Source organism: Rissa tridactyla, chromosome 3 (genome assembly GCF_028500815.1).
Source record: "Rissa tridactyla isolate bRisTri1 chromosome 3, bRisTri1.patW.cur.20221130, whole genome shotgun sequence".
In the NCBI taxonomy this organism is placed as follows: Eukaryota; Metazoa; Chordata; class Aves; order Charadriiformes; family Laridae; genus Rissa; species Rissa tridactyla.
This window is the reverse complement of record NC_071468.1, coordinates 70,126,167-70,142,102: the sequence shown is the minus strand read 5'-3', so window position 1 is coordinate 70,142,102 and position 15,936 is coordinate 70,126,167. Positions and strand designations below refer to the sequence as shown.

The following is a 15,936-nucleotide window of genomic DNA, read 5'->3' as shown; positions in this document are numbered from 1 at the left end:
GGGCCATGTCCACATACGGTGAGAGAGAAAGAGGAAGAAACACTGTTTCTCTCCTTTTTGTCTTTCCAAAAATACTTGCATGGGGGTGTGTAACATGCAATTTACACTGGATTTTGATGTCTCTTCTCTTGGGTGATATATCTATACAAGTAGAGAATCGGAAGATGGATAGATAACGGGGGGATGTGGTGTTGAGAGTAAAATACATCTCTGACGTGTGACTCGAGAGAGCTATCTGACTGTGAGAAACCTGAAAAAGAATACATGATAGTTTTGCCTGTTCCACTGTGTTGGTAAATTATTCAATAGAGATGCCGAATTTCATTAATCTTTCATAATATTTACAGGGTTTTAGCATTCTCTCTATGTACTTATGTCCTATGTGTGATCATTAAAAGGCAACCAACGAGCCCAGCTCCTTAGTCAACCTTTCCTCCATTTCAAAGTGTACCTGCTATCCCAAAAACTTTGTGTTATTTCTTCCTTTTTAAGTAGAATAGCACTGGTTTTACCATATGGCAAGTACAATGATTCTTCCCTGCTGCCATTTGAGTTGCTGTTGTTCACCTTGAACCAAGAATTAAAATAATTTGTCTGTTAAGTAAATGCTGCCCAGTACCAGTAGAACCAGTAGTTCTTCCTGCATTAGGCAGAGTGATCTGAACCTCTTCAACCGATCCTCTGACCAGTTTTTTCAGTATAGCCTGTGTTCTAATATTCTGTACCTACCTCATGAACCATTTCCTATATAATTTCCTATATAATGTCTTTTTTTTTTCTTTCTGCTTCTTACCAACAGTGGAAAAATCAGAGGCATAATAATAATAATTCTAACACAACTGACAGAGTCAGTTTGAGAGATTGGACGCAGCTGACATCTGAACACTTAAAACTGGCTATTTGTCTGTCTTACTTATTTTATTCTTGCTGGGTCCAAACTAAATTTCACTGATTTTCAAGGGGTAAATGGTGCTGAAAAAGAGTTTCTGTTATGAACCCAAAGGGAACAATGAATAAGATTTTTTTTTTCATGTCTGTGGAGAAGAAGATGGGAAAAAATAGGCATTAAAAATCAACAATTAGGCAGTTAAGTGACAGTACAAAATCTGTTAAACATACTGTAAAATTAAATTAAAATTTGCAAGACCATTCCAGGGAAATTCTGAGCTGCAATTAGGATTTAATTTTTACAGTGTTGAAAAGCGTTAGATCTGATTTTTAAATCAGGCAAATCATCAGGGGAAAGCACTATCGCTGCTGCTTAAAGAAGGTGCAGGAGTGTTGCCTATAATGTGAGGTTATCCCATGAGAAGGACTCACGGACGAGCTGTTCGCGTACCTGACCCTAGCCATGGGAGCGTGTGGGGCTCAGTGGCACCGAGGATCCTTGCTGCCTGCTCGGGAACCCAGTCACCGTTCTGCTAATTTTGTTGAAAGTGCTCCCTGCGTGGTTTGAGCCTGTCTTATGGGCTCCCTTCCTTGCCCCGCACCACCATGCGCTTGCTGTCCTCACCCTGCCAAACCAGACCCAGCACACTTTCCAAGCTGAGCTGTGATGTGCCCGTGCCTCACCGCTGACACCTGGACCACTCACCCAGCAGAGTTGGCAATAGCTGCAGGGTGCGATACATGGCACGGTGTGGGAGATCTTCCCAGGTGAGGCTCGGAGGAGATGGGGGCGAGGGAGGAGGTTTCCCTGCACCCCTCCTCAGGGAAAAACGATAGACAGATATTTTGTAAGGCTCGGTCACTCTCGGACCTGTCCTGCTGGCACAGCTGGGGAGGTGATGCACTGTGGTGAAAGAAGAGGAAGTGACGGCAGGGTTTGAGATGGGGACATCGTGAGACGGTGTAACTGAAGTAGACTAGTGTAATGAAATATCTTCAACTTTTTTTTCTCCCTTCAGAATAGGATTACTTGCATATATGTATGAAACTGTTCTGCTTTAAAGCCAAATACTATGCTCTCCAGCCCATCTTCAGATGAGTGCGAGAGGTAATTTTCTCCAGTTAGAGAAAACAGTACATTTGAAAATATCCACTTTGAAAATCAAGTAACAGATATTGTTTGAGGCTGGTTTCCTAGAGCAGCCATCAGTTTCCAGATGCAGAAGCTCTCATAGACTTCCAAATTCCACATTTGATTTTTTTGCTTTCTCCATATAAATATATGGAGATAAAAATAGTGCACAGTGTATTAGGCAGGGTTTTCTTCACCAGTGACATTAAGACCAGGAACATATGTGATGTAGAAGCACTGGAAGATGACCAGCTGTGCTCCCAGTCTGGTCAGTCTGTTGACAGGACTAAACCTTCAGCTTTAGGCATTCTGGGGTACAGGTTGCAATGTAATAAGATACGTTGAAGAAAATGAAATATGAAATTGGATAATGTATTTAATTTACTGTACTAATAGGCAGCAGTCTAGTTATGATGTTGCCAAACAAGCATATTTGATATTCTGCTACGGTGAGTTATTCTGGGGATAAACTAATTTTCAGAGAAAAGTACCATTTGGGGAGGGGAAATAAAAATGTAGAAGTCAAAGCCTACTGCTCTTTATCACTTTTAAGGCAAACTAGATATTTAGAAATGTGTCAGAACAGACAAACTAATTTTTTTTCCATCATAAGCCATGCTAGTTTTTCCCCTTTTCTTTATCTTAAGCAGATTACTGTCATCACCATTCTTGCCAGCAAGCAGACTCATTGGAATATTTTTCTAAAATGAACACAAATATTGGATGCAAGCAGGTGGAATGAATTAATTATAAGCATATGGTACTAACATAACGATTTCTGCAGTGTACTGTCGAGACATCTAAGGGTCTAGCTATACAACACACTTTGGCAACAAAGCTGCTTTAAGAAATTATCAGTTACATGCATATAAATGTTTGTGGAGCTAGACTTACTGAAACGATCCAGACTGAACACCCTGACACACACACACACACACATTTCCAGGAGAGTTTTTAGCTCTCAGCCATGGCAATGGTGTGGTTTATGCTGTTCTCCCAGTTGTGTCAGAACAACTTGAAGATGGCGTCAACCAAACCCAGCAGGCAGGGACTGGGAGCACGCCTGGGGAAATGGCGCTTCTTAGGCCAGATTCACACAGTACATGGTACAACTGTACAATATGCCCTACGATAGCCTATATCAACTGCAATTCCAGTCTGCAAGTCCTTTTGTGGTAGAGGCAACTGAAGATGTTCCTGGCTTGCACTGATCCTTGACCAGCTCCTAGTCTCCCCTGCTGACCCAAGTTATTATTCCCTTATTCAGTGCAGGAGATCTCTGAGGTAGACCACTGAAAAGGTCTAAATAGAGAAAGACAGCTAGAGAACAATCTTAAAGAAAAAAAAAAGGAAAAATAAAAGATCCCAGATCCACACAGATCTACATAGCAACATACAGTGGGATCAGCTGAAGAGGGAGTGCGCTGGCCACTTCTGTGATGCCAGCACCAGGCACAGCTCAGCAGCACAGAGCCGGGCACAACATTGTCCGCCCCATTTTAGAGTAGAATAATATTACAGTTTTATTTTGATCACATTTTCACATACAAATTCCCAGGGGCTTTTTGTTGGTTAGTTTAAAATGTAGTAAAATTACAAATATCTTGAATATTTAGATTCTTATTCATTATATTGGGGGTTATTAAATTAAGCAGAAATGTGACGTGGAGTTTTTGAAGATGGCTGTGAAGCAGAAGAGATCAGAAATCAATAAAAAGTGGTGGATTTTTACAATACAATCTGAATTCAAATATTAATTTGTGCCATTATTTTGCTTTAAAAAGGTTTAGTTGTCTTTTCGGTGCATATTTATGCTTATCTAAGAAAGAGCTTCATCTTTGTAGAACATACTGTGAGACTAGCACTTTGAAAAATCAGATCCCCTTCTTGAAGTGCTCGAATACAGCTTCACATGGAAACTCATTTCTGTAAATATTGCTTTTTAAATCAGTGTTTAGATTCACATTCATTTTTTGGTCTCAAACCCTGCAGAATGGCCCACTATGCCACCTCATACCTGCCATGAGAGGACAAGAAGCAACCATAATGTTAGAGATCAATGCAAAATGCTTTTTTTCTTAACAAAGATTGCACATATAAATTATCACAATAATTTAGAACAAACGGACAAAAAAAACCCGCAAACCACCGACTTTTATATAATCCAGCAGATGGTGCTATGATGCAACGAACTGGTTCAAGAATACAAGAAATACACTGAATGTGAACATTTTATTCCTTTACCTGGCGCTGCTGTTTTTTTGTTAGCTGGGTTGGCTGCAGGAGCTTTTGCTGGCTCTTAAAAAAAAAGAGAAAAAATTAAATCAATTACTACAAAGTGTTTTATCTTAAAAATAAACAGAAATCTAAGGAAAGGCTTCCAATGAGGTACAGCCTGTGGCAATTTTTTCACTGAACAGTTAGACAAAGATTATCCAAAGAGAAAAGAGCTGAGTTGCCTTCAATAAACTCAAAGGCATCAACAAAATAGCCAGCTGAAGGGCTAGTAAACTCTTGCTGTTAGGCACTGAACCACTACTTCTAGCTTTTTTTTGTGTCTAATAATCCAATATCTATTGGCAAAGCAGAGCAAAGCAGGTATCTAGGGGTTCAGGCACGGGCTCACCGCTCAGGCAGCAGCTATGGGCTGGGAGCCTCTGCATTAGATCTTGCAGCTATGAGAGCTGAAGGTCCTGAGCCAGCCTACAGCAGCTGGTGAGTATCTGTGAATTCATCAGTGGTGCCTCTTGGGATCCCACAGTTATTCAGGGTGGCATCCTTTCCCCTAATATGAACCTCCCTGATGAGAAAAAGCGAAAGTGGGCTACTTCTGCAAAGTACATTCACAGGCACGGCTACACCAGGACTCTCTCTCCATCCTGAGGAATGGAGGAGCATTAGAACAACTTCATGCTTGATCCTGCATTTGAAAGATCAACTGCTGGGTTCTCCTAGCAGAGAATCGGGCCCTCTCAGGCTGCTTAACTGTAGTTCTTCTGTTCTTGGTCTTTCCATGAAACATTTGCACTATCCTCTCTTTGCTGAGGTAGGACATTTCCTTGCAGAATGAAGGTCCAAATGACAGAAATGTATATGTGTCTCCAAGCAGACTTGGAGAATCTCAACCTTGGACAGAAGAACCCAACTAGCTTACTGGATGTATTTACTCTTTACCAGTGTTCAGTTAATCATTTTTATCCTCAGAATCTACTAAAACAGACTGTACTTGAACTACAATAATTTAACAAATATCCATAAGCTAAACTCCACTGACTTTCATAATGGATTTTTTTATATCAACTAGAAGATCCTCTAACTTAAAATTCACATTCCCATATTGTGAGAGGAAATAATTAATCATTTTAATCACAATCTGAATTACAGAATGCCAAAAAAATGTTAGTTAATCCTTCACATCTGTCATTGTGTTATTACAAAGAAAAAGAATATGGCTAAATCAGGAATGTAATTTTGAGTTCTTCCCCTCCAGTCTTTTCAGAAGTTCATAAAAGATGCATCAGATGTGAAACAGAATGAAAACAAAATATAGTTTGCATGTGTGGGATTGTTTTGTTTCCATCCATTTAAAAGTCTGCAGCAGATAATTATATCCTAACTTAGTTATTATCACAACACTGTAATTACTTGAGGTGCTCACCCCTCCTTCAGGGAAATATATAGAAGATCTTGAAGAGATTCCTTAGTATTACTTTCCTGAGTGCCTGTTCCTGGCAAAGAAGCAGGAGCTACAACACAGTCTACAAGTGACAAGATGGACTTAATACAAAACTCTGTAACTCCTGCATTTATTCCCTTCTGAGCTCTCAGTTAGAGCTTACATGCCAGCAAGACTTTCTCTTTTTTATTCTTTTTTTGGTAACATCTGTGAAAACAAATTAAGTTAGGATTCTTTTTGTTCTACCAAGATTTTTATTTTCATTTGAAATATTTCATTTCTGAGCAACTACAATAATTTTAATTGAGGAAAAAAGTTTTGAGTAAAAACTTCTGAAATTTATTTATTTATTTATCTTTTAAGCAGCATTGAAACAAAAGTGTCAAATGTTTTAAACTTATTTTTTTGGAAGCATGCTCTTTTTAGTTTGTAATTCACAAATTATTTCAGTGCTAATGACTCTGCTGAAAATTTCACCCTAAAAATTTCACTCTTGTGATGGAGCTGGGAAGTTTTGCTGTGACAGCTGCTGGGGAGTTCTCCCATGAGAGGGATCATGTCCCAGATCAATAGATCCTTTAAGACCTGCTTGCAAACAGGCAGTTAGTTCGCTAACAGGACATTACTTGCAGACTAAGTCCATTGAACCTTTTGTTCAATGTTTCTGCAGAATTTGGGTAGGAAACCAATGTATAAGCTTTTCTTGATTGCCAAAAGTGGTGTTTTAATAAATTCATGCAAAACTGAGGATGGCAGGGGATTCTTCTGCCATACAGGAAAGATCACATATGGAGACAGGAGTCAGTGCATTCTTTAATTATGAATTTGAATGAGATTTCAAAACTCTGGAGCTTTCCTAATTTTTCTTACATACTGTACTTTCAGAACAGGGATCTGAGCAGATGAAGTCTGACCAGTGAAACTGTCGTGCTATCCTTATTGTGTTGAGGTACTGATGCTTGCAAATTTGTAGAAAACAAAGGTGTAAGAGTTCCCTTGTTAATGATACCATGTTCTCAGAGCATTTTTTGGTTATTTATGCAGAAGAGCCCCGCCCCTGCCTCTCTTCAGCCTCTGAAGTCTCTCTGTCTGAATCTGAGGTAGCTAGATAGACAAGGCCCTTGATTCCCTTTTGTGAAGATAAACTTGATGGTCCTCAGCATGTTGGACGCTCAGTCTTCTCAGTTCATTTACCAAACTTGCTGCCACTGAGAACATGTTCAGCTGAGACCTCATTTGACATTTCCTTCCCCATGAAGCCTTTGGTTTTGAAAACTGTGATAGAAAAGAGGGGAAGGCAAAACTGTCAGTCACCAAGAGAAGTGTGGAATTAGAAGTAGGGTAAGAATGGATTTAGAATGTAGGAGGCAGATGAAGTCTAAACATACTATTTTTCAATTACAAATGGTGTAGCTACTTTCTTTGTATTTTCAACAATTCAATAACTATTACTTTGGATTATTGAAACATGCCATTTGAAACTACATGACATATAAAAGAGATCATAACCTATGGTACAGTAGTTTCTTACTTTTGAGTTCTTTGGACACAGCAGCTTCTTTTTTCTCTGTAAGATAAAAAAAACCACATATGCGTAAAAACATAGTTAGGAAGGACATAGGTAGATAGAAAACTGTAGTGTGTGCTTTAGTGGTGAAACACTTATTTGCTGGAAAGTTCATTTGAATGATGCAGTGGCTTCTGATCCATGGCAGAGTTGCATTAATTTAACCTGAAGTGTAAATGCAACAAAATCTGTGTGAACGTGAACATTTTTGTTAAATTTCAATATTGTAATATGTGAAATTTGACATGTGATTGAGTTAACATGGCTTACATGTACTAGCTGAGCCATGGTAGCTCACCATGTGCACATTGCTGGGTTGCAGAAGTGCACGAGAAGATGTGCTAAGAGCCTAAGAATAGAGCCATGTAATGAAAGGCATTGTCTTCCTACAATTGTTGACAATCATACCACTGAGGCCTAGTTTGCAAGGCTCCAAGTAACACCTTGCCAAAACTCCAGCTGCCACATATTTCCCACATGCCAAAACAAATGGAAGATTTACAGCTAAAGAGAGGAGAGAGTGAATCCGAGCCATCCCTCCAGTCCAGCCTGAAGAAAAGATCCCTGCTTCTCCAAACTTTTCCCAATGTTCAATTAAAGTTCAAGCTAATGAATTTCTCTCATTTATGTGAAAAAGAGCATATGGATGACTCTTACTAAAATTGAGCCAATGTGGAATAGCTTATGAACCTGAAGAAACTCAGTCAGTCCTACACATAAGCATAGGCAAAATCCACCCCTGGTTGATTTAAATAAAGTTACGATAACTCAGCTATACCAAAATACAGCATGGCCAGGCAGCCTACCAGAGATGAGACTGTTCAGTCTCACAGTTAAGGTGGCATTTTCAGGCCACTTTTTTGTAGGACTTTTTTCTGATGGCTGAGAGAAGATTTGGAATCTTTACTAAACAGGTGTAAGTGGGCAGAAATACTCAGTGATAGCTTCTCTCTCCATTATAATTTATGGTGTTATTCTACCTTAGGGCTTTTATCTGGGTACAAAAAGCAGCCATTTTTATAACCATACTTGGGGCCTTATGTACCTTTTTCACTAGTCTCAGCTGTGCAAGTAATAAATGGTTCATGGAGGTCCTGTGAGACAGGAATCAGAGAGATGCACAGAGTAGTGATGGAAGTTACTCCACCGCGTACCCATGGGGAAATGAACATCCTCTCTAAGAATCTATAGTGTGTCTAGAATATTGGCAGGATAACGCTTATGTCCACAACATATATGAATGATAAACTAATTGTGCACTTAAACACTAATGCAAGAAATACTTCAGGGCAGAAGCTGCCAAAATAAGTAGCTTGCAAAACCAAGACTATCCCATTACTGATAATAATACAAAGTTACTTGAGTTTCTGTTGCTCTCTAAATTGCTGTAAAAAAGTTGATATGAGATAAGGTAATGCAAATGACTGCCAAGTAGTCTAATAACAAGTCTTGAAAAATTCAGGGGAAAATACATTTCTATTTGGGTGACATGCTGCTCTGAACAGAAATGTTTCTAGGTTAATCCTCTGCTTCCACTAACTCTCTGTGAAAGCATGTTTTTTTGCAGGCATTACTTCAAAGTATGATAATTACCACATTTAGATGAAATTAATCATGAGGCAGCTTTCAGCCACGTTATCTGGCTAAGGCACCTATTGAAGCCTTCAAGAAGTGCCTATTAGTTGCCAGATATGGAAATTTTAAAGAGTGTATATTGCAGGGAAATGAATCATTTATCACAATAATCTTCTGTTGCTGGAGGTTATAAAAAAATAAATAAATTGGCAGCATCATTTACAATAACAGACTGGATCTAAATAAAGCCCTCAAGTTATTTCTTTCCTTTTTTAATAGAAGTCACCATTTATTAGGACAACATACTTTAGTATATTTTAAAGCCATAATTTATGTTAAAAGAACCAAAGTGTTTTTCCATAATCTGAAACACATAACATGTAGTAAAGTCTGAGTAAATATCTGGACAATTTTTCCAGTAAGAAAATCTTATAATTTGAGGGGTTTGGTGTAGTTTTGTTTTGGCTTGGTTTTTTAGAGCAGAAGAATTACCCATAGCTGATTCCAATAACACACGATGATATGAAAATGTAAATATTTGTACTCTTAGGCTATTCTTTTCAAGCCAAGGTGCCTAAAGTTTGATTTCTAAAGCCATACTTATGCAACTAGGCTGGAATGATTTACAGAAAATTGTCCAGAGGAGGTTTTTTAGGATCTTGAACCATGGAGGATCCTTGGAAGGTATATAGTATTTACATCTAGGCACCTCGCACTTGAATGAAATAAATGACCTCACTTGAATGAAATAAATGACCCAAGTACAAAGAATCGAACAATCGGTAGATCTTACAGAAGGTGGGAAAATTGATCAGGATTTCTGAAGTCCTTAAATGTAGTTACCTGCTGTAAGGCACAAATAGCACATAACTAAACAACTCAAAGGATTATAATACCAAAAATGAATTGAACAATTACTATTAATGTAATTAAAGTCATTGAGCATTTTCCCTCATTCATTTTTTGTTTTGTTCAGTTCTAGGGTTTAACTTTTATACTATGGGAGTGTGGTTGGCGAACACAACTTACAGTACAACAGGTTTTTATATCCATGATGTTTTTTTCTTAAAAATAACAACAAGCTCTCTGGCCTCTCAGTGGGTCTGTTTTTTCAGGTTAGTTAAGAAGAGGAATTTTCAGAAGAAATTAAATTTTTTCAAACGCCTGTGCTAGGCAACATATGAACATTATCCTAAAAACATCAGCCTAGGAAGTGTCATCTCCAGACCTTTAGGCTATTTTCTCTTTAAAACTTTACATCTGAAGTCTGGTGACAGAAAAGGCAAGTGGATGGCATGAGAATGACACCCACACTTCCTGGAAGCCATGTTACTTCATTAGGACCCATATAACACATGAACATCAGCCTGGGTACTCTAGCAGCCTTGACCGGCAGCATGGTCAAAAGCACTGTGACTGTCCTTGCTATTGGTGACGGAATTAGTTGATATCCAGGGAATGCATTTTATTTTCAAGAAAAACCCCACTTTTAGAACAACATAAAGCAATTAAAAAAACTTTAGCAGACTTACTATAGGAGATAAAACTTCGAAATATGATGATTCTGGTAATTTGTTCCCCAAACTGAAGCAGTCTATTTTTCAGAAGTTGCTGAGGACACATTTGATATTCAGGTCTTCTTAAAGGTAGAAGTGTAGAAGCCATGGGCTTTTTTGAAAGCACCTGCAACAGGCTTCAACAGGCTAAGCACCATAGCTAACAAAATCATTCGTCAGCTGTGGAGGACTGTGAAGCACCCTTTTCTTTTTACAGCTATTCTAAGGAGATATGTAGACAATTGTATTCTGGACTGTACTCTCAAAAAGCAAGCATTGCTTTTTGTACAGGCTCCCATCGTCCCAGGTGAATGAACAGGTTTTTCTTTTACTCACTCTTGAAAAAGATTAAAGTACAGTAAAACTTTTTTTTATTACTTTATTAAAAAACACTAAATATTTAAACAAACATGATCTGACTTTGTTCTTATCTGTACAGGCTAAAAGGATCAATTTTGAATTCAAACTAGAAATGCGCATCTGGCAGCCAGCACAGATGTATCTTAGTGAAACAGCAAAGCGGTGCTTTATTCTTTCGCCTCCTTTTAGCACATAGCTCGATCTTTTCCTCAGGCCTCGATCAGCATTCTTTTGAAGTAAACTAGCAGTACACAGTAACTGCAAATGACATCTAAACTACACATGGGGCAAGGAAAAAAAATCCCTCTAAGCTTATATAGTGCCTTTCATGCCAGCGAGTCCCTAGGAGGTTGGTAATAAGCCATTAGACAAGGATGCCCCAGCGCTCTAGTAGAGAGTGTGGTTGTTTGAGTTTAAACAAACTTCCAAAATGGAATATTTCAAACATTGCTCTGAGGTGAGTTCTAGACCTAGAATTCTGGGGTTCACAAAACTTTTACACTTGTTTCAGCAATGGATTTATAATACAGTGTACATTGTACATTTGAGAACAGCAGATCTTTAGCAGCTCCATACAACCTATAATTTTTATACAAAAAAAAGAAGTTCTGGGAAATAAATAGGTCTCAAATTGTACTTTCTTGAAAGGTTTCTCTGTGCTTTTTCTTCCTAGAAATCTGCCACTCAAATATACATCGGTGTATAAAAAAATCTTAAATTAAAATTGTTGTTTAGATAAATGAATATTTCAGAGACAATATATCGTTAGCTCTGTTAATGATGCCTGGTTTAAAATAGCTGCCAAAACCCACTTTTACTATTGGAAGCAGTATTTTATATGTTTTATCTGAAACAACCTTTCTCTTTGGAAGCTTACCAAAGAACGTGACAATAATATCAAACTTACAAACAGAAACTAATTTCAGCATTAGTTGGCTACCACAGTATCCGAGCTGAACAGTAGCTAATATCCAAATCAAACATTGTGTAACCCAATAGCTAAGGCTAAGAATCCTAAGAATGCAAGGATTCCTCCATACTGGCTGATCTACACTAAGCACCAAGACCCTACAGAATTACTAGATGCCTCTGAAAGACATGATTCACTGAATCAAAAACTAAAGAGAAATTTAAAATGTTAAGCAGTTACTAAAGGAGGAATTCTCATCCTAAACCTCAGCTAGCACTGACCATCTGCCTTCTCTATCTTTTAGCTGATGATCACATACTAGAATGGACTTAATCAAACCCCACTGATTTGCTAATGATCTACATAGACCCACAAAAAATAAGTTGTGTGATGAAGATGCCTCACACAACGTGACCAGAGGTCTACCAACTGACTCAAAGAAGAATGTTTCTAAGATGACTTACAGAAATCTTGCATCATTGCTTGGCTCTTACCATATATTTTGACTTAGGTATTCAAATAATATTGTAATTAAAAGTAGCAGAAGAAAAAGAGAAGAGGGCAGAAAAATGAACAGAAACTTCAAGAATGAGAGAGAACTGTGATGAAAACTGAAATGATATTTTCCATGTTGTAAAGTCAAAACTGTGCTGGTTCTCCAGAAGAAAAAAAAAGCTGCTTGCTGTTATCACTGACCAAGGCACAATTTGAGAGCATGCTTTCGGAGCTTGGTTCTGGCTTTGCAAATGTAATACAACAGCAGAGCTTTTAAAACAATGCACCTTACAAGTACGACAGTTAATGTTCCCTTTGCTGCCCTGAGCAAGAGTTCACAAGAGTGGAAATAAAAACGATAGCAGGTGGCATCTGATGCCTGAGAGTTTCCATCATGTGAATGAAAAACATAATTAAAGTCGCCTAGAGACCAGTCTCAGTACAGTCTGCTCCCAAACTGGCAGATGTACCAGAATTTAAAACCAATTTATTAAGTAGCAAGATTTGCAGTTAATGTGATTTACAGTGGTAAAAAAGCAAGACACCCCAGATAGCTGAGCATTATGAAAAATGAACTGCTATTGAACATATAGTAATTAAACAAGCATTTTCAAACCTCCTATTGAAATATATTGTGGTATAGTGTTTCTTTTTTCATTTACTCGGTGTTCTTAAAACTTATTTCCACAAAATAGTATTCATTTCAACTAATATTCCAATGTTCTGAGAAGTGTTCAATTCCGAACTGTCTTTAAGAATTTGTTACTCAGTTGCTTTTTAATTTATGCTATTTTTGGTAATTTTACACTAATTGTATGGCATTAATGAAGCAATTGTCATCTTACCACATCTCAAAGCTTTTGGGAGTATTTTTTATTTTGCTTTCAGTCACTTCTGAAACAGCAGATGCCCATGTATAGGGGCATTTTATCACAGTGCCTACGCTTTCTATTGTAATGTCTCCATTTTACAATTAAGATTTTTAAAATTTCATATTACAGGGAATTAAAACAATATCGTTTCTTTTCAGTGGGCTTAAACTCTAGGAAGGGTCTATCAAAACTGCTCATACTAATGTAAGATTCACTTTTTAACATACTTTCCCAAACTCCTAAAATTTGACATTGGCACAGAAGAGCTGTTCAAAAATACCAACATTTCTCCCACATGGAAAATTCTGTGTTTGGACCAACATTTGATTTTGTTCCCTGACTTAATCACTGAGAATGATATTGCCATATGCTCTGTGACAACTGCTGACAAAAACTCCTCTTGGCTTTCCAAAATATCATTTCTTGGTGAGCATAAGAAAGGCATCTCACTGCACCCGTGAGGGTGAAGATGTACACAAGGAAAGGCAAGGTACTGTGCCACTGCTGCTTCAGAGCTGTTCCTTGACCCATTTGGTGACAGCAGTAAACTCCCAGACCAGAGTTTAGCTAGCTTCCTTTGAGAATAACTTGGGAATAACAGGGAAAATTATTGTCTGAGGCCAGTTAAGTCTTGAATCCTACATTACAGGTTTTACGTTTAAATCTCTCCAGGCTGTAGGACATGAAGTGAGGGGAAACTGCAGATGCTGTTACTATTGCTAGGTGAAAATGGGAGGAAGTGGAGCTTCTGTAAGTTAAAATCAAGTTTCCTCAGGCGACACGAGACTGGACTATAAGGAACAATTCTCCAAAGGTACTGATAACCAACGTGGGATGTAAAGAGGTTTGAGGAATTTAGGACTATGAAAAAACTAGCTAGCTAACTAACATGCTTCTGTTGATTACAGTAGAAAATCACTGATAGCACTCTAAAATTTTGACAGATCATTTTCCATTGAAGCAGGAAAAATATTCAAGCCCTTCCTTCCACTCTTTGTGAAGGGTGCCCTCACTCCTTACCATTGTCTCTGTTTCCTCCCCACTCACAGTAGCAAGCTTTTTGATCATTTCTTAGTTTCTTTGGTGTCTCCAAGTCCCTTCTGATCACCAGCACTGTCTCCTCACAGGATTATGCCCATCACCATTTACAAAGGAGCTCTATATTCTGCGCAGCCACCGAGTGTCCGCTAGCCCTGAGCAGCACAGCATCACAGGTAGGTAGTAGCCTAAAGCCTAAAGCTTTCCAGAAAGTTGTGGGGTAATGCGTATGGCTGAAATACTAAATGTTACCTCAGATTTCCCAAGATCATTAAAAAAGTTCACTCAATAGAATAAAAAATAAAGCAAGTAGAGAAGGACATGAGCAAACAAGTGATTCAGCTACAGTGGTAGTAAGGAACAGCCTGCACTTTGGGAATGGCCAATTTCAACTGTACCAGTGATTCATGGTTCCACTAATTAGTGATTTCTCCTTTCTCCTTTGTAATTGCTGAAATGGATTCAGTCTCCCCCACTGTAGAGCAGGTGGAAACATGTTCCACTGCCTTCTGTACTCATCAGGAGTGGTTTAAAAAAGCAAAACTCTGGAGCATGATGCGAGATCACAGTCATCCACACACAGGAAGCTGTAAGTGCAGTTAATTGCACAAGCTGCAGTCATTTAGGGGAAAAGTAATGGGGTTTTTTTGTGCGTAGCAAATTCAGGTAATAATCTTAATTCCTAAAATTTAAGAATCAGATCTTTTCCTGGAATAAACTGTCATTTGAATTAGTGTAAATATTGTAACAGCTGAAAATTTTCTTCAGCATATTTTACCTTTTCTTGAAACAGCATGGGGGATGTACTCTCTATGTTTTTCTTGAGAAAGCTCAGCACCAATACCTTTTGAATGATTCACAAGAGGATTTCTTCTTACAGTCAGAATAGGCTTTGTTAAGTGTATGTCTGCTATGAATCCTTGCAATATCTCTTTCTGTACTTCTCAACACATTTCAGTTTCTTTCTTTCTGTTGGATAGATGGATGTACAGATGGCATCTGTAGACATTATCACTAGGATGAAGATATTTTTTGTACTTCTGATCACAGATTCAGTCAGCATTCTCACTCTGAGAAAAGGGAGATTTTGAATAATGCAATGTCCATCCATTCATCTTTATAGGTGACACACTACTCTAATTACACTCCCGTAAGTGAAGCAAAATCTATGAGAAAGCAACCTCATGCAGAACCTACTGCAATCAAGCTAAAAATCAATGCAATTATAACCACAGCTATGTATGGCTCTTCCGCTGAAGAAGATCTTCCCATTTTATTATCCTAACATTCAATAATACTTCATCTGACTTAGTCTCTCAGAGTTACGTATAGCAAAACCACAAAGTTGGCTCTGCTTCTTGAAAAACAGATCAAGAGAATAAGCATGGCCATTGGGAACATTTAGTGAAAGGTTAAACAATTGTAACTAAGAGTGAAGTGTAAAGGATACCCTATTGTAAGTCAGGAATACCTCTGGTCTATGAACCTTCCTGGGGGAAAGGCATCCAAGAGACTGAAGAATACTTTCAAATAAGTGACATGAAAGTCTTTATCAAATATGTGTTCATTAAAAGCTTTTAAAACCTCATTTCAAGGTCAAGGGAAAATTTACTTTTTCTTTTTAAGTGTAAAGCAAAAGAAAAGAAAGAGAATCAGCCTAATCCCAAACTCTGAAGATTCCTAATGACTTTATTTAGCTGTGGGTCAAGCCTTTGACTTGCCCATTGAGTGACAGCAGGAAATAGATAGCACTGTGTAGGTATGTCATTGCGGTCTGGCTGATGTGTCTGTGCATGGGTGTTTTGCATAGAATAATTATCCTAAATATCAGACCTGCTGACTCAGATGTACATCTTATTTTGAAGGC

At 38.1% G+C, this 15,936-nt stretch overlaps 1 protein-coding gene across 19 annotated transcripts in view; it reads right to left on the bottom strand.

Moving 5' to 3' along the window:
• The window catches only part of TRDN (triadin), a 236,903-nt gene that overhangs the window by 91,669 nt on the left and 129,298 nt on the right, over positions 1-15,936 (bottom strand). For all 19 annotated transcript variants that reach the window (XM_054194837.1, XM_054194845.1, XM_054194850.1 and 16 more), the window contains 2 exons: positions 7,228-7,263; positions 4,265-4,318 (listed from right to left, as the gene is read on the bottom strand). In XM_054194837.1, the coding sequence (XP_054050812.1) occupies positions 4,265-4,318; positions 7,228-7,263 (90 nt within the window). The remainder of the gene's footprint in view (positions 1-4,264; positions 4,319-7,227; positions 7,264-15,936) is intronic.